Source organism: Polypterus senegalus, chromosome 9 (assembly GCF_016835505.1).
Source record: "Polypterus senegalus isolate Bchr_013 chromosome 9, ASM1683550v1, whole genome shotgun sequence".
NCBI classification, from domain to species: Eukaryota; Metazoa; Chordata; class Cladistia; order Polypteriformes; family Polypteridae; genus Polypterus; species Polypterus senegalus.
In genome coordinates this window covers 16549367-16572951 of record NC_053162.1, presented here as the reverse complement: position 1 = coordinate 16572951, position 23585 = coordinate 16549367, and the positions used below count along the sequence as shown (strand labels likewise).

Sequence of the window (23585 nt, the reverse complement as noted above, 5' to 3'; positions counted from 1 at the left end):
ATTCAGATGACACTCAAAATATGTAAACAGATTATTCCTTTTCCCAATGACATTTTACATACTGTCATTTTGGTAGCGATTCCAGAAATAGGAATTCGATAAAACTATAAAAAGGAGTAAAACCATTGCAACTCCTAAATTGACCAAAGGTGAACCTGATGATCACAAATTTCTAAAAAGAAAGAAAAATGTTTTAAATAAAAATGACAAACTTGTTTTAGTTAGGCCCTTCCATATACATGAAAAATCTACCAATACTCCAGTTATTGTCCATTTAAATAAGATGAGAAGGGGCTATATAAATAAAAGTATTAAAAATAATTCCTTCCAACTTATGATGTATTATCTTGAAATTAAAAATATTAAATTTCATTGATAATCTATCAAAATCAGGTCATTCCTGCATATTAAACCCACAAACTAAGGTAACAATTATCAAATAAATTTTAAATATGTCCTAGACTATAAAGGCATATTTTGCTGCTACCATTATCTGGATGCATTAGACAGCTGTCTAAAAGAATACACAAATATTTTTTTCTCTATTAATATGGACAACTGTCAACAAATTGTACACTTGCTTACTACCAAAATGTGAAAACACAAGCAGTCCACTCATGATTTCCATGTGATAGATAGATAGGACAAACACAAAAAAGAATGGCATCTCAATATACTGAAATGGATTAAGCCCCCTGTCCACAGCTAATCTTTACCTTAAGACCACTCCTTCAGAGATATGCTCTAGTTCCCTGCATTAATATAAATTAAAAAATGGAAAGATGAATGGTTAATTTATTAGGCAATGAAAAGTTATTCATCTGTTTAATTTTCTGCACTATTGAATACATACAGTGAATTTAGTATACTTTTTTCAAATGGTTACAGTTTAAAGAAATACTTTTTAAAAAGGGGAAAAATAGTTTCTTCTTTCACTTGTTTAGCGTGCATACTGGTGACTCTCATTGTATAAACTAAACTCAACTAAAAGCATAGTTATAGCCCAATGTCAGAATAAGTTTGGTTAACAGGCCTGATTTAGGCAAAGTTGGCACAATAAAAATCTTAATGAAATTGTCAGGGTACAGGTTTCAGACATATATCAAAGAATTTCAGAAACCCCTTGAAAATACTGACATCTATATATCATACTGAGAAGGGTTTCTGAGACATTTCTAAGCCAGGACTTCGAAAAAACAGCCAGATTCATATTCTTTAAATGGAAAAAAATGCAGAAATTGCTGTCTGTCTTTGATGGTGTTGTATCTTTGCAAAATCTCCCTAAAGCAAGGTGTAAATAATTCAACAAAAGCACAAAAGTATGATACTACTACTTCATGGGACCTACAGACCACTTTAGTCCTGGCCAAAGTCAGTGTCCATGACTTTACCATCAACCGGACACTAAACACCCTTCTTACTATTAAGAACATAAATGTTTAACTGAATTACACAAAAACATGCCTGCTGTAAAGAAAATTTCTATGACAAAGTCAGGTGTGTGTGAGGTGTTGCCGGCAACTAAGTACAGATTATGCTGTGTTTTGTCATTTTTGTTTATTAGCTTATTTGGTTATTTTGTATTTTGGGTTGGAGGTTGGGTTTCTCTATGTCATTAAGTCATGTGATGTGATGGACATAGTTACAAGGTAAAGTTTTAAAAACTGACATACTGCAAGATATCATCTGTGGAGGCTGGCCCGGACACAGACAGGCAGACACGTTCATGTCACCCACAAACATGTTTATTTACACTATATACAAAAGTCAAGTGCACCACAAAACACCACAAGTCCCCAAAGTCCCGGCCACACAATGCCTTGCCTTCTCTTCAAGCCGCCTCCTTGCCTCCTCCAGCAAGCTCAGTCCACTCCGCTCCCGACTCTCGCCTCGAATGAAGGGAGATGGCCCCTTTTATCCACACCCGGATGTGTTCCAGGTGCTTTCCGGCAATCTCCCACCAACGCGCCCCCGTGTGGCGGAAGTGCCGGCTGTACCCCCGGAAGCACTCCGGGTGTCCCTGCTTCTCTTCCCCAGCACTTCCTGGTGTGGCGGAAGTGCTGAGGTCCAGGGCTCCAAAGACATGAGGGCACCCACTGGCGGTGACCACGGGCCCCTACAGGGTGCAGCTTCAAAGCTCTGTACCCGTGGTCTTCAAAGGAACCAGGGCGGTCGCCCCCAGATGGTCTGGGCAAGGCACAAGCCCTCCTAAGCGTCCCAGCCGGGTTGCCACCCCAGCCACCTCTGACACATCACAAATCGGGAGAACCCTAAAAAAACATCTAACTAGCCTATCCTGTTCATGGTCATCATAAGTCAATGTCTATCCAGAAAGCACTGGCATCAGAAATCAAACAGCCTTGGATTAACTGACAGTCCATCAAAGATTGCCGGGTGACTCTGTCAACTTAATGAAATTCTGAAGCACTTTTTTCCATTTATTACCAGGCAATTTACACATTGAAATGTTTAATATTTTTTAACATGTTTTATATTTTTTGTGATCCTGTTAATTTGTTAAAGAAAGTCTACCATTTTTCTTTCTTCTGCAATGTGACACTTATTTTAGTTTGCTCTCTATGAGTTAGTTTAACTTTACATAGTTTGTCAAAACAAGGATTGGTAAGTAAAGCAAGTTCTTTTAGAAATGGACCAATAGGCATATTCAGGCTAATGTCAGGGTTTCCCACCATATACGATTTACTGTATTTTAAAAAGTCTTAGCAGCACATATTGCAAATTTTAATACTGGATTTATTACTTTTATATTTGTATTTCTTGAGGGAGTGATGTCCTAAAATTCCTTCACAGCCGAGTTAGACTGATCAATAAGTTGCTGTTGCTACTTCCGGTCACAAAATTAGATACTGTGACAAAGGAGGCAATTTTTTAAAATTTTTTTACAGAAATATGGATACTGCATTACTATACTAGGTTATTATTTTTTTAAAACATTTAATATTAGGCTTGGATTAGTTTTAGTGTTTGCTGTGGAAAAAAATTCAAAAACAAAGGAGAAAACTATACCACATTCAAAGGAATATATAAAAAATGAAAACAATCAAGTTTTCTTTTTAACTTTTGAAATTCTACTTTTACATTGCTTAATACTTAAACACATATACAGTTATGTCCATAAATATTTGGACAGAGTCAACTTTTTTCTAATTTTGGTTCTGTACATTACCATAATGAAATTTAAATGAAACAACTCAGATGCAGTTGAAGTGCAGACTTTCAGCTTTAATTCAGTGGGTTGAACAAAAAGATTCATAAAAATGTAAAGCAACTAAAGTATTTTTTTAACACAATCCCTTCATTTCAGGGGCTCAAAAGTAACTGGACAATTGACTCAAAGGCTATTTCATGGGCAGGTGTGGGCAAGTCCGTCGTTATGTCTTATCAATTAAGCAGATAAAAGGCCTGGAGTTGATTTGAGGTGTGGTGCTTGCATGTGGAAGATTTTGCTGTGAACAGACAACATGCGGTGTAAGGAGCTCTCCACGCAGGTGAAAGAAGCCATCCTTAATCTGCGAAAACAGAAAAAAACCCATCCGAGAAATTGCTACAATATTGGCAAAATCTACAGTTTGGTACATCCTGAGAAAGAAAGCAAGCACAGGAGTTTATAAAATCAAAGAAGTGGAAAATTCTTGAATGGCCAAGTCAGTCACCTGATCTTAACCTAATTGAGCAGGTATTTCACTTGTTGAAGACAAAACTTCGGACAGAAAGGCCCACAAACAAACAGCAACTGAAAGTAAAGCCGCTGCAGTAAAGGCCTGGCAGAGCATTAAAAAGGAGGAAACCCAGCATCTGGTGACGTCCATGAGTTCAAGACTTCAGGCTGTCATTGCCAGCAAAGGGTTTGCAACCAAGTACTATAAATGAACATTTTATTTCCAGTTATTTAATTTGTCCAATTACGTTTGAGCCTCTGAAATAAAGGCATTGTGTTAAAAAATGCTTTAATTGCCTCACATTTTTATGCTATCTTTTTGTTCAACCCACTGAAATAAAGTTAAAAGTCTGCACTTCAACTACATCTGAGTTGTTTCATTTAAAATTCATTGTGGTAATGTACAGAACCACAATTGGAAAAAAGTTGTCTCTGTCCAAATATTTATGGACCTAACTGTACATACATACACACACACACACACACACACACACACACACACACACACAGATAAAAAGAGTGATGCTTTAAAAAGTCCACAATAAAACAAAATGCATTTGAAGGGAAAAAAACGCATTTGTTGTTGTTTTTGGGTTTGTTTTTTTTTTTTAATTAGTTTTAGTCCCCCATCCACATTGAAAAGCAAACCCTCAAAAACTAATCTTTTCAAAACTGCTCTCCAAAGTATAAAGAGTTTATCAGGTTTCACAGAACATTGTGAATGGAGAAAACTGAGCTCTTTAAAAAAAGTCTGACATAGGACTGTCATGTGAACGGGCATGGACTTAAGTCTAATTGTGATAATTCCCATTGTGATTTCCTCTTTTCTTAACTTCTTTGCATCAGACAATGTACTGTGCCCTGAAACAACCAAATGTTTTGCTGTAATTATTTGGCAAGACTTCCTCTTTCTATTGCAAGGCTTCGCTAAATGTATTCTTTTTGTAGCCTTGAAAAGCCGTTATACTTCATTATTTGGACAAAGAATTTCAGTTCTTCTGACATTTTGATTTACTTTGGATTTGTTCCTGTAAACAATAACTCTTCGCTTACAAACACTACATGCACAACAGAAAATATTTATTTATTTTTGAAGCTTTAAAATTTGAATAACAAACTTTTAGAAAATGATTTTAAAATGCTCATGTGAACAGATCTCTTTTGAAAGGATAAAGGAATTTTCAAATGTATTTATATTACTGTGGACTTATCCTAAATTTGCTTCTGCTGTGACTCTGAAGGTGTTTCTAGAGTTCCCCCCTACAGGCACAGTTTATGTTGTGCGGTTTTGCTGTTTGGCTAAAACTAAGATAGTAGGAAATGAATTAACAACATATAACTAAAAGTATAAGAAGGCATGAGGGTAAGATACTACAAAGAAAGTGTGTTACCACTGTACAATCCCTATGTATGCCGTGCTAAGACACTGATTCACACTAAATAGTACAAAATTAGCTTTTTTGAGTAACATGTCACATTAGTGTACATATTTCATCAGAGTGATGTATTGTATAATGATACAAAATCACTACAAGAAAACTGCATCTACCAGGTAACAAAGACCAGAAAGCATTTTCTTTGCCAAAGTGGTTTCCTTGCCAATGGTTGCAACTGAAGAAGCAGATCACGCACAAGTTGTCTCCATACAAGTCTATCTACAATTATCTGTTTACTGTACTGCCATTACTTGTATTTGTATTTATCATTTTTTTTATGTGTGTAAAGAAAATGTACAACTGTGCTTTGTAGCTGTCAGTCATGGAGGTAGGTTTAGTATTGTATTTTGCCTGGTAATCATCCTTCAACAAATAGAATGGGCATCTTCTGTGGGGCAGCATAATGTTAGACATGCAATAGGGGACAGTGCTATAACAAGTGGGCATATACTGGTAAATAACTGCAGCACAGGCTCAAGAGAAGCTATTAAATGGTTCTGGCTTTCATTTGTCTATAGTCTGTACAATGACAATATGAAGATTAATATCCATTTTTGTCTGTATCTTTCCTATGACATTTTACAGTGCTGTCAATACACTCCAATATTATTTTACATAGTGTGACACATTAGTACTGTTTTGATGACAGCAGGTCATTCAGCCCAACAAGCTGATCAATCCTGCTTACCTTAATGGAAAGCTGAATTTGTACTGAATTAGAGGAGAAATTTATACTGAATGAAAGGACATAAAGCAGTTGCTGATACTGTATTATATAACTATTGTGGATATAAACACAAGAATGTGCCTAAGTAACAAAAAACGCTCTTGGCAAACACTTGTAAATAGCATGGTACAGATTTAACAGTAATAAATTCATTTCTTGTGTGGACATTTTTTTAAATATGTTCAAAATGAAGAACACATCCATTCATACCTGACATAAATGAAAGGTTGAATTTGGACTGAATTAGATGATATATTAAAAACCTCACCATACAGTGAAACATCACAACTTTACAGTCAAAATACTAAGGTACCCCTGGCAGATTTAGGAGCTTATTTAAACCTTTCCGATCAATGTGTAAAACTGTTTTCTATATTAAATGACTAAACATTTTGACTTAATAGAAAAAGTAGTAACAGTACAAAAAACTTACAGTTGGTGGTATGATTTCTTTGGAGTGTGAATTTCCATTGCTTTTCATTAGAAGCTGAGGGCAGAGACAGAGCTGGTGACTGTGTTTGGGCTGGAGATGGGGCTGACGCAGGAACTGGGGCAGACGCTGGAGATGGTGTAGGTGCTGACACAGGGGAGGCTTTCCGCTGCTTTCCAACAGTGTTTTCATTATCCGCTGAAGTAAAGATGAAGAGTATAAATTAATAATTGGGAATTATGTAACTGGTTATATCCATTGTCCTATATAAGTAACAGCGTACTTTTACAACGTACCTTGATAAACTCCTCTGTTTAAAACAGATTTAAATGTTAAAATGAGTATCATGAACACAACTGTACTTGTTTTCTTCCTGTTACAATCCAAAATTAAATCAAAATTAAACTCAGTATGGGTCTGTAAAGTTTATATGAACAAACAACAGTTTCAGTTGTGTACTGCTACACTTCAACCACAAGAAGATCCCAAAAATAAAGGTATTGTTTTGAAAACTCACCTATTCCTCTAGTATTGTTCAAGTTTGTATTAAATATTTTGACATTCCAAAAATGATAAATAATAAAACAATGGTACATTTATCAAGCCTTCTCAATACATACTGTATGCTTTATAACTGACATTACAAACCTTAGTTAAGTATTTGCAACAGCAGACTCATTAAAAAAAACCCACAAAACTCCAATTTCAAAACCATGAAAAAATAACTCACCTGCATGGGACTGCATGTGTTCTAAAAGATTGTTGTAGAACTGGAACTGAATGCCACATGCACCACATGTATATGGTTCTGAAAAGCAAACATATTCCAGTTTTATGCACTGGTATAAAACCAAATGTCATAATGCTTAGTCAATTGTTTTATATAGCATTTATTAGGTGCCCTGTAGTCAACACTGCAAAAAGCTGAGCTAGCTCAAAATGATGCTCAATTTGGCTATTATTACATGCTGCATTTTTTTAAATCATGTGAAGACTTTGTTTGTAACTTATATTACACGATTTACTACTTGTAATATAAATTTCATAAATATTCTAGGTGTATATAATTTTTTTACCTCATTGGTTTAATTAATTATACAAGAGAGTTGACAATGGGCTATGCACCAAAAGACTAATAGATAAAACTCATGGCATCATAGTTGGCTGAAAGATGGAAAAACTAAATTCAATCAGGAATTTAAAATACTGTTCGAGACTATACCTGTTCATATTATGCTAAACTAAAACAAAAATCCAGTAAGAAATCAATGAGTGTGGATGGGATTGCGGGTGGGCTTCACTTTCCCTGTTGGCTTCGGAAGCCCCTTGAACTCGCCACCATTGATATCATAACCAAAGGATGAGTTGGACAAATGAGGACACATACAGTTAGCAGAGGATTAGTGTAAAAAGTGTTTTTATTAAAATCAAAAAACAAAACAGTTTCCAAATAAATAGTGCAGTGCATTTCAAAAAGTTCAATAAATAACTAATCTGTAAAAACTAAGGTGACACCTCCAGGTTAGGGTCCCTGCTGCCGCCCATGGAACCCAGCCGGGCTCCCAATCCAATTCCCGCACGTCTACCGCCACCAGTTCCTTGATGTCTGCAGGTGACTGCACAGTGGGCTGCTCCTACTCCCTAGGAGATTGCCCTTTTCTCTGCCTCAATCTCCCATAGCCCTGAGGTTCGCTCCCAACCAACCAATCTCTCACACCTTTCAGCACATGCTCTCTCTGTCTCTTCCTTGTTGTGTCCATTTAACCTCTGCTTTCCTTCCTTGTCTCTCTCATCCTCCATTATTCATTCCTTTCTCAGTCCAATCTCTTTCTTGATTCCCAACTCTCCCTTATAAGCGTCCCTGTGGGTGCAGCTTCTGAATTGGGACCCAAAGAAAGCCAATGAATAATCAAAATGTTTCACCCTCATGTGCAGGCACTCCCCATCTCAATCAATCCACCAACTTCTGCAGCCACATGGGCACACAGACCCACAGAGACCGAGCTGGCCATTTATTTACTTAATTTTAAAAATGCCTACTGACTGATAAACTGAGGACCCTTTATAATCACAGTGGGTCCACATGCAAGGAATTCAACTGGTAGCATTACGAATATATACAGTACAGCACAATAAAACAACTTCTCATTCAATGTAACATGCAATCTGCATTTCCAAAGGAGCTATCTGAAATGAACTGCTAGGTAACATATTTCATATATCTACAATTGTCTGAGGGAAAATACCGAATGGTAGAAAAAAAGTATACATTTTCGAAAAATCACTGCTTCCATTCACTGCAGCAATAATGGTTGTCAGGTTATGGGAAATCAGAAATAAAGGAAATCTGAAACACCTAGCAGGTTTCATTGAAGCTCCATTAATACTATGGAGACTCTGTCTAGTAGTGATGAAGGACTGCACAAACAGGACAAAAAACTTGAGTGATACAGAAGAGCTTCAGGAACGTTACCATAAATGTATTTGTATTCACAGGGATTATGATGAAAACTAAAGTTTGTATGATTTACTGTTTGTTCCTTTTAATAGCTCAGGCTCAAAAAATCTTTTCATACTTTAATACTTTCCAATTTTATGATATTGCCAAGCATCAACTATGTGAATTTCAAAGTATTAAAAATACTGTATCAAGCAAGATATCACTTGTTTCGAGCATTTATATGGAACTCACCATTTGAATTTCGGGAGCTATTGGATTCTTCCACACTATTTGGAATTTTGTTTTCAACTTTCCGGCAAAAAGCTGTGTCTGTAAGAAAAAAAGTGATTGATTTTGTATAATAATAATAATAATCTTACATTCTTTATATAGCACATTTTCCATGCTCAGCGTGCTTTACAGAAATTCAAAATGAATGACAGAAAATATACAACATTGGATATAAATAATATTTGCATAAAACCCATGAATATAGATAAATACAGGAAACAGAAAGCTTTAATTAGAATTACAGGCAACAAGCCAGATTGAAATATAAAATATACAGAATACCACAAGAAAACCATGAACAAATAACTGTGTACAAAGATTTTATACTTGCAGGCAATCCAAACCTCAAAGAGATTCAACTTCCCACATATACACATGTGGTACTACAAATTTTACTCATTATTGTTCTTATGATGTGATGGTAACTCACAGAACTACATATCTCAAAGTGTCTTCTTTTTTCTTTACTTTATTTGTGCCCATTATCTTGAAGGTGTTGACAGCTAAGGTTAGAAAAGTATTTTGCTATTTGTAATTAGTGCTTTAGAGTTCTTATTTGGGTTTAATTCAGCAATGCACTATATCAGTATATGCTCCCAACCTTTCCTCTCCTCCTTGGGAGAAAATAAATCAAAATAAAAAGGGAAACTAACACATCAAATAAGTATGCCTAATGCATACTGCATTTGTAAATGAGTTTACATTGAAAACATTTCAGTGTTGTAGATCAAAGAAAAGCCAGCAGTCTACATGCTTCACTGATTTTATTCAGGTCTTCACTTTCCCAAAGTCCACAAAACATTTCCCCATACTGCTGAACTGATGAAACATGACCCACATAAAAGTCCCAGGATTGACTAACTGAAGAAAGATTGGGCAATATACTCCACTTTGCATTTTCACACTAAACAATATAGTGGTGACTATAATCACGTCAACAGAAATGAATAGTCTCAGCAGTTTTAGAAACCCAGTAAGCTGCTCCTCAGCTTCTTGGGAGTGATGCAGCTACACCTGCTTGGAAAACAAAATCCACTGAATGCATAGCCTAATCTGAGGCTACATGTCCCACATCCACCAAATACCAAAAGTTGATCACAGTTAAGAACTGCATGCTATTCTTTGGACATTTACTAATGAAACAAAACAATACAATATAAAAAATGAACGGAGTCATGACTATTGTTTGCAAAATTATACCAAATTTAATCAATCTGAGTGCATCCATTAATGGACCATTAGCTCAGTGGTCTTTTTAAGTGTAGTATTCAGTTGCTAAGCAGCAAACAAATGTGTTCACTATTCTTTAGTTATCTAGTGATAAAAAAAGTAATGAACACAGAGTCATGGCTTTAGTTTGGAAGAATTAGACCAAATTTAATCAAGCTAAGTGCATCTATTAAGGAGGCATTAGCGCATTGTGATCTTTTAAGTATAGTATTCAGTTGCTAAGCAGCAAACAAACATTTTCCTTTGGAATAGGGAAGACAGAAATAAACAATTTTTAAAACTAGAAAGGCAGATTAGTTTGTTTACTTGTTATGTAAAAATTAAAACAATTTGGTAGAATATTTTGTTATAAAGAATCAAAAACATGCAAACAACTTTTAAACAGATAAATGAACTACAAATGACGTCAACTCAAAATTGGCAGATTTGATTTTTTAGCTTATTCTGCCGTATTCTGCTGACCACTGGAAGGTTGTGTAGACTGTACTGTGTGAATATCTGATAGCATGACAGAAATGCTCTTCAGTTTAGTCCATGCTTTTTTTGGTTTACTATAGGTGGTTGGGTTGGGCAGGTTTATTCACCTGTTTGCTATTTAAACGCCTGCATATTTTCCCATTCTTTGCCCATTCGTTATACACTCTCTCTCTCTTCCCCTCTCTCCTACAGTAGACACAAGGTGGCTAATAAAGCAGCTTGTCACATGTAGCTGATTGTGACCGTTTGTGTTATTGAGCCATTTTACTTCAATGTGTGAAAAAAGAGAAAAGAATTTGAATGGTGGACAGGGTGAACTTAATACAAGCAGATAAGACCTATTTACACAATGTAGAGTATGCCAGTTCTTGGTTTATTAGAAAATGCAGATCACTTGCCATGCAACAAAACAAACAAAATTGCAAACCAAAGATGTAAAATAGCCAATTTTTATTACAAAGTGAACCACTCACTATTCTCAGGCTTTTAAGTGGCATAAAAAGCTACACCAGCTGCCTCTCCACTAGCAACAATTAAAAAAAAAAAACACTGATTTGAATGGTTGACTTGTTCTGCACACTTTCAATTAATCAACATTTGGTCAGCTTGCTTTCTGCTTTTCATTTGATATCCGATGGTTAAATCAAAGATGACATGACACTGCAGACTTGGTCAAAAGGCACCTGGTAGGACATTAATTTTGAACTAGTAGCACAAGACAAACTCTTCCTTAATTTGGAAGGCACACTCATATAATCAGGTATTGACCAGTACAGTAATCCCTCCTCGATCGTGGGGGTTCCGTTCCAGACCCCCCCGCGATAGGTGAAAATCCGCGAAGTAGAAACCATATGTTTGTATGGTTATTTTTATATATTTGAAGCCCTTATAAACTCTCCCACCCTGTTAACATTATTAGAGCCCTCTAGACATGAAATAACACCCTTTAGTCAAACGTTTAAACTGTGCTCCATGGCAAGACAGAGATGACAATTCTTTCTCACAATTAAAAGAATGCAAACATATCTTATCTTCAAAGGAGCGCCATCAGGAGCAGAGAATGTCAGAGAGAGCGCTCGCAAAGAAAAGCAAACAATCAAAAAATCAATACGTGCATTTAAGTATACAGAAGCACCACGATAAAGCGGCATTTTGTAGAGGAGCGTCCGTGTCCTCTGTGCAAACAGCCCCTCTGCTCACACCCCCTCCGTCAGGCAGAGAGAGTGAGAAAGATAGAGAGAAGCAAACAAGCACCGTGCGGGAAGCATATCTTATATCATTGAGGAGTTTTAGTTAATATGTAATACATGCTCAGATTGGGTAGCGTCTAAGCCATCCGCCAATAGCTTCCCTTGTATGAAATCAACTGGGCAAACAAACTGAGGAAGCATGTACCATAAATTAAAAGACCCATTGTCTGCAGAAAGCGGCGAACCAGCAAAAATCTGTGATATATATTTAGATATGCTTACATTTAAAATCCGCGATAGAGTGAAGCCGCGAAAGTCGAAGCGTGATATAGAGAGGGATTACTGTACTGTATATGGAAGTAGACTTCAATATGATCAGGATAAGCTACATTTTCAGTTTAAACACTAGGTACATAGTAGAGCTGCATACTCCAAAAACTCCTCTGATATCTTACTAAACACACTGGGGGAAAACAAGCTTTAAGATGAGGTCCTTCTGTCCTTTTAGCTTTGTGCCACTGACCTAAAACAAATCTGAGAAAGGAAGCCTTCTTCCAAAAAAATTATTTCTATGCCTGAACTGTTGTGCCAAAAAGAATTACAATATGATGCTGCAGAGGAAAGAGCAAAAAGTCTAATGTCAAAAGTAAGCATAGAAGATTATACCAAATAACAGACATGGTCAAAAGACCACGTGATAAAGACAAGTGCCCTCCATTACAAGTTCTTTACTTGAACTAGTCAATACTGTACTGGTCATGGGACATCTCTTTAAAGACTTAGTAAAACTGCTTTAGCTGTGCCAAGGTAAATGAGAACCGAGTAGCTAATGAACAGTGGGCTAAAAACTTGATTGTTCTTGTTAAACTGTCAGGTAAATTCCTGGTTTTTACAAGCTTTTCTCTAAATTGTAAACAAGTAACAACATAATGCTTTAGCTCTCTCTTATCACCCATGGCTGTGTTGTTGAGCGAGCAAGGGCAAGCGGACTGTGACATCATTCTGCATTTGCAAAGTAAAGACATGAAATGAAAAATCTTGTAAATTCAAGGCACTCCGCAGAACCAGTAAACAAACTAAGAACAGCGCCTTCAGTGTTATATGTTGGTTAGTGTGTTCTGCACCTACTCTTTCATGTCCTAGTTTCTCCTATTTGTATAGCCCTTGTTCTCATCAGTAACTAGACCTATTCTACTTGTTAAAACAATTTCTTTGACACAAGTGTAACAGTCAATAACTTCTATCTACAGTCAAACAAAATAAAAAGAGTGCCTTGCACAAAAGTATCAACTGGAATTGTAATTAAAAACCAATTAATTTGTTCCTTTTACACACATCAAGTTGCAGCTTTCAGTATAAACTCTCCTACCTATCTGCCTCCCATACTTATCCACAATTTGGAAGCCTGAAAGACAATGTGCTAGCCCATTAACACTAGAATTACCAGAGCCTACGAAAAAACTCGTAGATTTGGCCCACCTTAAATCCGTTTGCACCTCTTTTTTTTATTTTCCTTTTCCTATGCTCCTTTTAAAATATTTTTTGACAATTGAGACTGCAATTAACATGAACAAGTGCCCTTATAAGTGTTATTTTTAAGATCCATAACACACAGAGAGACAGAGCACTGCGTAATAGAGAGACAGACAAACAGGCAGAGAAGTCACAAAACTTGTTAGTATCAACACTCATGACAATCTAATATGATATAGTAGCTTTTTTTTTTTTTTTTTGTTTAACAAAGTAGGAACGTCTTGCAGCTAAGATGCCATAATGTGAATGGATGTGCACGCCTGTGAAGTAAAGGGTGAAATGTGAAAGGAAGTAATTCTGACTTTTATTCCATTTTAAGCAGATTTATGATTTATACAGGGGTGAAGTGGGCAGTATGTTGGGGCAGTGGTAGTAACACTGTTACCTCACAGTAAGGAGACCTGGGTTCGCTTCCCGGGTCCTCCCTGCATGGAGTTTGCATGTTCTCCCTGTGTCTCTGGGGGTTTCCTCAGGGTGCTCCGGTTTTCTCCCACAGTCCAAAGACATGCAGGTTAGATGCATTGGTGATCCAAAATTGTCCCTAGCGTGTGCTTGGTCTGTGTATGTGTGTCCTGCAGCCCTACCCGGAGTTTGTTCCTGTGTTGGCTGGGATTGGCTCTAATTAAGACATGACAACCACAGCATTAACAAAGCATGAAGTGCTTATACAGTAATTCCTCGCTATATCGCGCTTCGACTTTCGTGGCTTTACTCTATCGCGGATTTTATATGTAAGCATAACTAAATATATAACGTGGATTTTTCGCTGCTTCGCGGGTTCTGCGGACAATAGGTCTTTTTACTTTGTGTACATGCTTCCTCAGTTGGTTTGCCCAGTTGATTTCATACAAGGGACGCTATTGGCGGATAGCTGAGAAGCTAACCAATCAGAGCATGCAGTTAAGTTCCTGTGTGTTGAATGCGGTGTTAACCAGGAAGTCTCGTCTCGCTCATTCAACATCGTGTTTCAATGTTTAAAGAGTTAACTTTTGTGTTTATCTTTGTGCATAGTCAAGCCCTTCATTATGGCTCCAAAACGATCTGCTCCTACTACTGCTTCAGGGGCTGTGCCTGAGCGCCAACGAAAGATGTTAATGTTTGCCGAAAAGGTAAACGTTTTGGATTTGTTGAAGGAAGGGAAAAGCTACACCGCTGTAGGACGCCATTACAGCAACAATGAGGCTATGATTATTTTTATTTAAAAAGTAGGAAAGGAATACAAGATCTACGGCCTCAGTGTCCTTTTAACCAGGGTGCAAAACGAGTTGTAAGTGGATGTAATAAGGCAGTAATCTGGATGGAATCTGCTTTAGGGATTTGGATTGAAGACTGCTGGAAGAACAACAATGGCGGTGCTACACAGTCGCCTGAAGTGGCTCCTTTAGAAGGGCTGTAACGCTCTACTTTGTTGTGCAGTAAAATTAAACTCAACGTTATCAGACAAGTCATCATGTCATTGTTGGTGAGTAACCATAATTAATTTTCTACTGACAGTACTTAGTACATGTACGTACGTTTAGTGTCACTGTACACATTTACTGTATACAATTTTTCTTGCATTGTACGCATTTATTGCTGGTGGCCTGTCTATCGAAATGGCTGTAACATATGTGATATCGGAGACACTCGATATCTTTAAAATAATATTTAGGTTTTACTGTATATAAACAGTGTGTTTACATAAATAATTTCAATGAATCTTACCTAATACCTAAGAGAATACAAAGGGTTGCTGTATAACTGTGCAGGAAATATTTATAAACAGTGCGGGAGAGTTTATAAGGGCTTAAAAATATATAAAAATAACCATACAAATATATGGTTTCTACTTCACGGATTTTCACCAATCGCGGGGGGGTCTGGAACGCAACCCCCGCGATCGAGGAGGGATTACTGTAGTTCACAAATTCTTGATTTAAGGATGCCTGTGAAGTTGTGAACTATGGTGCTCTAGAATAAAAAGGTAAGCACTACCTAAAACCTTTCTCCATATAAAGGTTATTGGAACTAATCAGCATTCTAGCTCTCTGCTCTCCTTTAACCTATATATTTAGCAACTGGTTCAAGATTTCTTAGACCGAGTTTATTTATTATGCTCTAAAGTTAAGCATTTAGTATAAATTTTGAAAAATACATAGCCAATCCTACTGTTGTATAATGGAGCATTACATGCCACCGGAAAATAAAAGTTTCAATACAAGATGCATGCCTTCCATGTTTCTGACATAGGATTGCAACAACAAAAGGGATCTGGAAATAACCATTTTATGTTTTATTCCTGGAACTTTGTTTTCTCAAGGTAACGATGTTTTCGATTCGCTTGTGTTGAGTTCTCACATAAATACCAAAGTAACACCAAAGCTATAACCATTTAGCACGAACTTTTGAGAGAAAACCACACCAGAAGAGGTGAAAGGTTACTGTACAGTGTTAGCATGAACAGCTGGTGTTCATTTAGAATTGCTAAATTTCATAATATTAAATTATTTTGTTCATAAATTATTTCCATAAGCTATTTTACAATGTTTCTGTAATTACAATATGCGCATCAATATCTTACAACTGCCATGGCTTGAAACATGCATACAATTTTGAGTTGCTGCAATTAAATTTTGGCAAAATGGACTAGCCTGCCACATAATTTTTTCAATCTGATTTTTGGGGCGTCTTTGAATTCAAGGCTCTGTAGGTTGATCATTTTCATTTCCATCAAACGATGTGGCATCCTTTCGTTCCTAACACATTACCCAGTCTATATCAGTATAGATATCCAGGAGGATTTCTTTTTCCCATTGAGATCTGATGTGTTTTCAAAGTGTTCCTTTAATTTTTTGAGCAGTTTATATATACATACACACACATATATATATACAATGGTGTGAAAAACTATGCCCCCTTCCTGATTTCTTATTCTTTTGCATGTTTGTCACACAAAATGTTTCTGATCATCAAACACATTTAACCATTAGTCAAATATAACACAAGTAAACACAAAATGCAGTTTTTAAATGATGGTTTTATTATTTAGGAGAAAAAATCCAAACCTACATGGCCCTGTGTGAAAAAGTAATTGCCCCTTGTTAAAAATAACCTAACTGTGGTGTATCACACCAGAGTTTAATTTCGTAGCCACCCCAGGCCTGATTACTGCCACACCTGTTTCAATCAAGAAATCACTTAAATAGGAGCTGCCTGACACAGAGAAGTAGACCAAAAGCACCTCAAAAGCTAGACATCATGCCAAGATCTAAAGAAATTCAGGAACAAATGAGAACAGAAGTAATTGAGATCTATCAGTCTAGTAAAGTTTATAAAGCCATTTCTAAAGCTTTGGGACTCCAGCGAACCACAGTGAGAGCCATTATCCACAAATGGCAAAAACATGGAACAGTGGTGAACCTTCCCAGGAGTGGCTTGCCGACCAAAATTACCCCAAGAGCGCAGAGATGACTAATCCGAGAGGTCACAAAAGACCCCAGGACAACGTCTAAAGAATTGCAGACCTCACTTGCCTCAATTAAGGTCAGTGTTCACGACTCCACCATAAGAAAGAGACTGGGCAAAAACGGCCTGCATGGCAGATTTCCAAGACGCAAACCACTGTTAAGCAAAAGAACATTAGGGCTCGTCTCAATTTTGCTAAGAAACATCTCAATGATTGCCAAGACTTTTGGGAAAATACCTTGTGGACTGATGAGACAAAAGTTGAACTTTTTGGAAGGCAAATGTCCCGTTACATCTGGCATAAAAGGAACACAGCATTTCAGAAAAAGAACATCATACCAACAGTAAAATATGGTGGTGGTAGTGTGATGGTCTGGGGTTGTTTCGCTGCTTCAGGACCTGGAAGGCTTGCTGTGATAGATGGAACCATGAATTCTACTGTCTACCAAAAAATCCTGAAGGAGAATGTCCGGCAATCTGTTCGTCAACTCAAGCTGAAGCGATCTTGTGTGCTGCAACAGGACAATGACCCAAAACACACCAGCAAATCCACCTCTGAATGGCTGAAGAAAAACAAAATGAAGACTTTGGAGTTGCCTAGTCAAAGTCCTGACCTGAATCCAATTGAGATGTTATGGCATGACCTTAAAAAGGCGATTCATGCTAGAAAACCCTCAAATAAAGCTGAATTACAACAATTCTGCAAAGATGAGTGGGCCAGAATTCCTCCAGAGTGCTGTAAAAGACTCATTGCAAGTTATCGCAAATGCTTGATTGCAGTTATTGCTGCTAAGGGTGGCCCAACCAGTTATTAGGTTCAGGGGCAATTACTTTTCACACAGGGCCATGTAGGTTTGGATTTTTTTTTCTCCCTAAATAATAAAAACCATCATTTAAAAACTGCAATTTGTGTTATTTTTGACTAATGGTTAAATGTGTTTGATGATCAGAAACATTTTGTGTGACAAACATGCAAAAGAATAAGAAATCAGGAAGGGGGCAAATAGTTTTTCACACCACTGTATATAAACATATATATACATACATACATACACATATATATATATACACATATATACATATATATACATATATACATATATATATATATATATATATATACATATATATACATATATACATATATATATATATATATATATACATATATACATATACATATATACATATATATATATATACATATACATATATACATATATATATACATATATATATATACATGCATATATACTAGCAAAATACCCGCGCTTCGCAGCGGAGAAGTAGTGTGTTAAAGAAGCAATGAAAAAGAAAAGGAAACATTTTGAAAATAACGTAACCTGATTGTCAATGTAATTGTTTTGTCACTGTTGTGAGTGATGTTGTCATATATATATATATATATATATATATATATATTTACACATAAACATATATATATATATATATACATATCTATACATATACACATATATACATACATATATATATCTACAAATATACACACACATATATACACACAAATACATATATATACATACATACACACACACATATATATATAAACATATATATACATATACATACATATATACACATACAGCTATTTCGTATCAGTGCAATACGCTGTTTGTTAAAACGGTTGACTCCCGCTCTTACGTGCAATAACAAATCAAATCATTCAGTTGTCTTTGCTCATATGTCATTTTAGAGCTGGACGCCTGGCATCTTTTTGGCCACAAGTTCGTTTCTGTTTGGTGTGAGGTTCTGTGTTGTGGAGATTCTCAGGATGGATTGCAGGTGCTCATCAGTGAGGCGACTCCTGTGTGCTGTTTTGTTAGTCTTTATCACTGAGAAGAGCTTCTCACACAGATATGTGCTACCAAACATGCACAAGGTTAGAGCCGCATGTAGACGGACTTTTTTTGTTCTTCAAAGTCACCAAAGCGCCGTGCAAACTCAGTGCGCTCAGTTTATCAGCAAAGTGCGTATTTGGGAACACCGTAGTGACGACTTGGTTTAACAATACTTGGTAATAGGGAAAGTGGGGCAAGTGGTTGTGTCTCCCATAAAAACAGCCTCAATTGAAATCACTTTGTGATTTGTGCACGGGTAAAAACGTCCGCTGAAGTGTCAGATTCTTATTTAATTCTTCTGCTTTCTGTATCTTCTGCATTGCATTCAGGTCTTTCAGGTTACCCTGATGTTTTGTTTTATAGTGCCGTCTTAGATTAAATTCTGTAATTACAGCCACATTAGCTCCACAAATGAGACACACGGGTTCACTAAACATATACTCAGCCTCCCATCGGTTTTTAAAGGCTCTATTTTCAGAATCAACTTTTCTCTTCAGCATCGTGTGAGCTAGCTTCGCAATAACTTGCAGCATCTTAAGGTAGACTTGATTAACGCGGTAAGTGTTCGGCAAGGCAGCTGAAGCGCTGCATTATGGGATCTGACACACTGCATGCACGGGTTTTTTTTACACTGTCTTCCTTTAGCGGGACATTGACTTTTTCCAACGTGTGCTTTGTTTCCGCAGTAGTTGGATTTATGAATATGCTTGTATGTATGAGACGCTTCATATTTTTGCTGCCTTTTCAATTGTGTAATTCGGTTTTGTTCAGCTCTTTGGAACTGTTGCCTTTTATCTGTGCACTGCGTCAGTTCACGTGAGCCACTCGGTGTACATGCATCGAAGGTTCCCAGCTGTGCTGGTGCCATCTCGTGCTATGTCCATGGCTGTATTTAATGTTACCTTAGTCCTGGCACTTAAAACTTTCTCTCGCAGTTTCGCTGAATTTGTGTCAAACACCACCCTGACCATCTCATCTTCCTCTCCATAAGCACAGTCCTTCACCCGTGAATATTTACCCGTGGCACTTTGCTATTGGATTGCCGCTGACGGACGGCCTTATATGGGCAGGCACTAAATTACAAACGGCAACGGCAGCCTGTCTCTGAACTTAAAGTGTAGGTTTACATCGTGCTTTGTTTCCGAAGTAGCAGAACTCATGAATATGGTTGTATATGTCACTCGCCGCTTCTTATTGTTTCGCTGCCTTCTCAATTACATAATGCATGTTTTCTTCAGCGCTTTTTTGAGGTCTTCCTGGTTTTCTATGTACTGCGTGATTACGTGGGAGGCGTGATGATGTCACACGAAACTCCGCCCCCAAGGCGTTGAAGCTCATCTCCATTACAGTAAATGGAGAAAAACTGCTTCCATTTATGACCATTACGCGTAGAATTTCGATATAAAACCTGCCCAACTTTTGTAAGGAAGCTGTAAGGAATGAACCTGACAAATTTCAGCCTTTCACCTACACGGGAAGTTGGAGAATTAGTGATGATATATATATAATTAGTGATAGATATATATATATAGATATATATAGATATATAGATATATAGATATATAGATATATAGATATATATATAGATATATATATATATATATAGATATATATATATATATATATATATCTCTATATATAGATATCTCTATATATAGATATATCTATATATATATATATATATATATATATATATATATATATATATCTATAGTCTAGATAGTACGATCAAAAGTCTAAGACCACTTGAAAAATGGCATAAAATCATATTTTGCATGGTTGGATGTTAACAAGGTTCCAAGTAGAGCTTCAACATGCAACAAGAAGAAATGGGAGTGAGACAAAACATTTTTTGAGCATGCAATTTAATGAAAATAATGATTAAACTGAAACAGACTGTTTTACAGCTGATCAAAAGTTTAGGACCACACCTCCAAAAAAACCCGTAAACCCCACCAAAACAGAAATCAAACTTCCAAACATGAACTCAGTACTGAGTAGCTCCACCGTTATTGTTGATCACTTCAAAAATTCGTTGCAGCATGCTTGATGCAAGCGTTTGCATCAGGTGAGTGGGAACATTTCTCCAAGTGGTGAAGACGGCCGCAATAAGGGCATCTACTGTCTGGAACTGTTGTCCATTTTTGTAAACTTCCCTTGCCATCCATCCCCAAAGGTTCTCAATTGGATTTAGATCAGGGGAACAAGCAGGATGGGCCAAAAGAGTGATGTTATTCTCCTCGAAGAAGTCCCTTGTCCTGCGGGCACTGTGTACTGTAGCGTTGTCCTGTTGAAAAACCCAGACGAGGGCCCTCAGTCATGAGGAATGCTCTCTGCAACATCTGGACATAGCCAGCGGCCGTTTGACGCCCCTGCACTTCCTGAAGCTTCATTGTTCCACTGAAGGAAAAAGCACCCCAGACCATTATGGCGCCCCCTCCACTGTGGCGCGTAGAAAACATCTCAGGTGGGATCTGCTTGTCATGCCAGTAACGTTGGAAACCATCAGGACCATCAAGGTTACATTTTTTCTCATCACAGTATAAAACTTTCTTCCACCTTTGAACGTCCCATGTTTGATGCTCTCTTGCAAAGTCCAAACGAGCAGTTCTGTGGCGTTAAAGGAGACGAGGTCTTTGAAGACGTTTTTTGTTTTTGAAGCCCTTCAGTCTCAGATGCCGTCTGATGGTTATGGGGCTGCAGTTTTCCTGTGAAAAACTCTTGTAGTTCCATTTGTACTAGAGATCCAAAGGGATAATTGGTTCCTTCCTTTCAATCATGTCAGCATGAATCTGAAACTCATTTCTGCACAAGGCCTTTAAGCACAAACCTGCCTAGACTATGAACTTAAACAATAAGCTAACAATGAAACCCGGCTCCTCTGACAGCAACTCAAACTAAGCCATGATATGGTTGCATGCAGCAGATTTGAAAAAGGTGCTCTCTTTGTGGACAGAAAGTTGTTCACTGTATTAATGACAAGAGTACCAACTAACAATCCAGGCCTATGTGAAGACTCCAACATAAGCAGACCAAATGGTATTCAATATAAAAATTACAGCACTCCAAAAATAGCCTTTCATATGTTGTGTTGCATAAAGAGTATTAATGAAACCCTCATTCGTTCTTCAACAGAATGATCATCAATATCAATGAAATAATGAATTATAATACAAAATATCACAACAATGTTATATAAGCTTCAAGCTACAGATTAGAGTATTAAAATTACTTCAGTGACAAAAAGTACATTCATTCAAACATTATGAAGCTCTTAAATTTGACAAGAAGCAGTCCCTGTAAATATTTATGCTTAGCAGATTAATCATATTTGGTTCTTAGCATGCTATATCTCTGTGCATAAAATTACAAACTGTTAGCATGTTAAGGACATCTGAAAACAGTTTAAAACATAAATGAAGATAATTAAACAGTAGACAAGTAATTAACTACACATAGTACTTTCTATTTTTTAAATTTCACTTAAATAACCTGATCACCTTTTACACTACATTTTTTCAGCCATAAGCACAGTACCTTACTAAATTCATTACTATGATCTGGTCTGGAACAATAAATATTTATTTTTACCTATTCGGTTGTATTCGGTTTTTGGTGCTCCATGTTTGTTGTTGCCAATAAGACGCAACTTTGAAAATGATGCTTGCTTCTCAGCAGACCAACCTGCTTTATCTAAAATATAAATTAAAAATAAATTAACACAAGGAATTGTCTGATTTCATTCACAGCTACTGTACTCACTTATTTTCAAACCAATTTTACTACATAATGTTAATCACTTTAAGGGAAAAAAACGTAAACCAACTGGATCAGGTATATTTAAGAATGAGTATCTGAGGCATTTAACTTTAGTAAACACTGACTAAGGTTCAGAATTCCCTTATAAAGTGCCTTACACAACCCAATGGTTGTATTTTTTATTATACATGTAAAATAAGAAAGTCAAAAAGTCAATTTTGCTAGCATATACAAACACACACGCACACACACACACACACACATACATACATACATACATACAATTTGATACTATCCATATGTATGCCGTTTGCCTCAATACCCTGTATGTATGACGATGTACAGTATGGTGTTCACTTCAATACACCATATGTATGGTGTTCACATCACAGTACCTCGATTCAATACAAGTTAGAAGCATGCAATGGGACTCTGCCACTGTAATTAGAACTTAATGTGGCAAACGCGGACACAGTATTGCATGATTGGCTAAGAATGTTCGAATGCTACAGTGACGCCGCTGGACAGCCGAGTATATAGTAAGTCGGTGTTGATTCGAGCACATAATAGTAAGTTCGGTGTTTTAAATGTGTTATTGAATCAAACTGACATATATGACCCGGAAGTATTATCCAGGCAGCAGAATTTTGAAGAAGTTGTAAGCAATGGATACATTTTGTGGAATGCCAGATAGAACAGCATTACAGTGATCTATACTTCGGGTGACTTGGGCATTAATCAATACTTCAGTACTGTGTTGCGTAAGAATAGGACGAAGTCTACAAATGTTTCGGAGATGGAAGAAGGCAGTCCACAAAATATTACTTATATGGGAGGAATTATTTAATAATAATAATAATTATATTATTAGTATTATTTAATAATTGCCTTTATTAGTGTATAAATTGATATAAATAATTACATTTAAACAATTCACCAAAATCTGTTGTATGTAAACGATACTGTTTTAAACGTTATTGTTTTTTCATCAGAAATCCCATTTTCCACCTTTACCTGTATTAGTTTACAGTAAATGGCACTTTTACCACTCGCAATTGGGCGGACACGCTGACGTATCGTGTCGACTGGT

General features: G+C 36.7%; 1 protein-coding gene across 4 annotated transcripts in view; it reads right to left on the bottom strand.

Moving 5' to 3' along the window:
* Positions 1-23585, bottom strand: part of znf618 (zinc finger protein 618) — a 154042-nt gene that overhangs the window by 8807 nt on the left and 121650 nt on the right. For all 4 annotated transcript variants that reach the window (XM_039762734.1, XM_039762733.1, XM_039762735.1 and 1 more), the window contains 4 exons: positions 22328-22429; positions 8965-9042; positions 7003-7080; positions 6276-6470 (listed from right to left, as the gene is read on the bottom strand). In XM_039762734.1, the coding sequence (XP_039618668.1) occupies positions 6276-6470; positions 7003-7080; positions 8965-9042; positions 22328-22429 (453 nt within the window). The remainder of the gene's footprint in view (positions 1-6275; positions 6471-7002; positions 7081-8964; positions 9043-22327; positions 22430-23585) is intronic.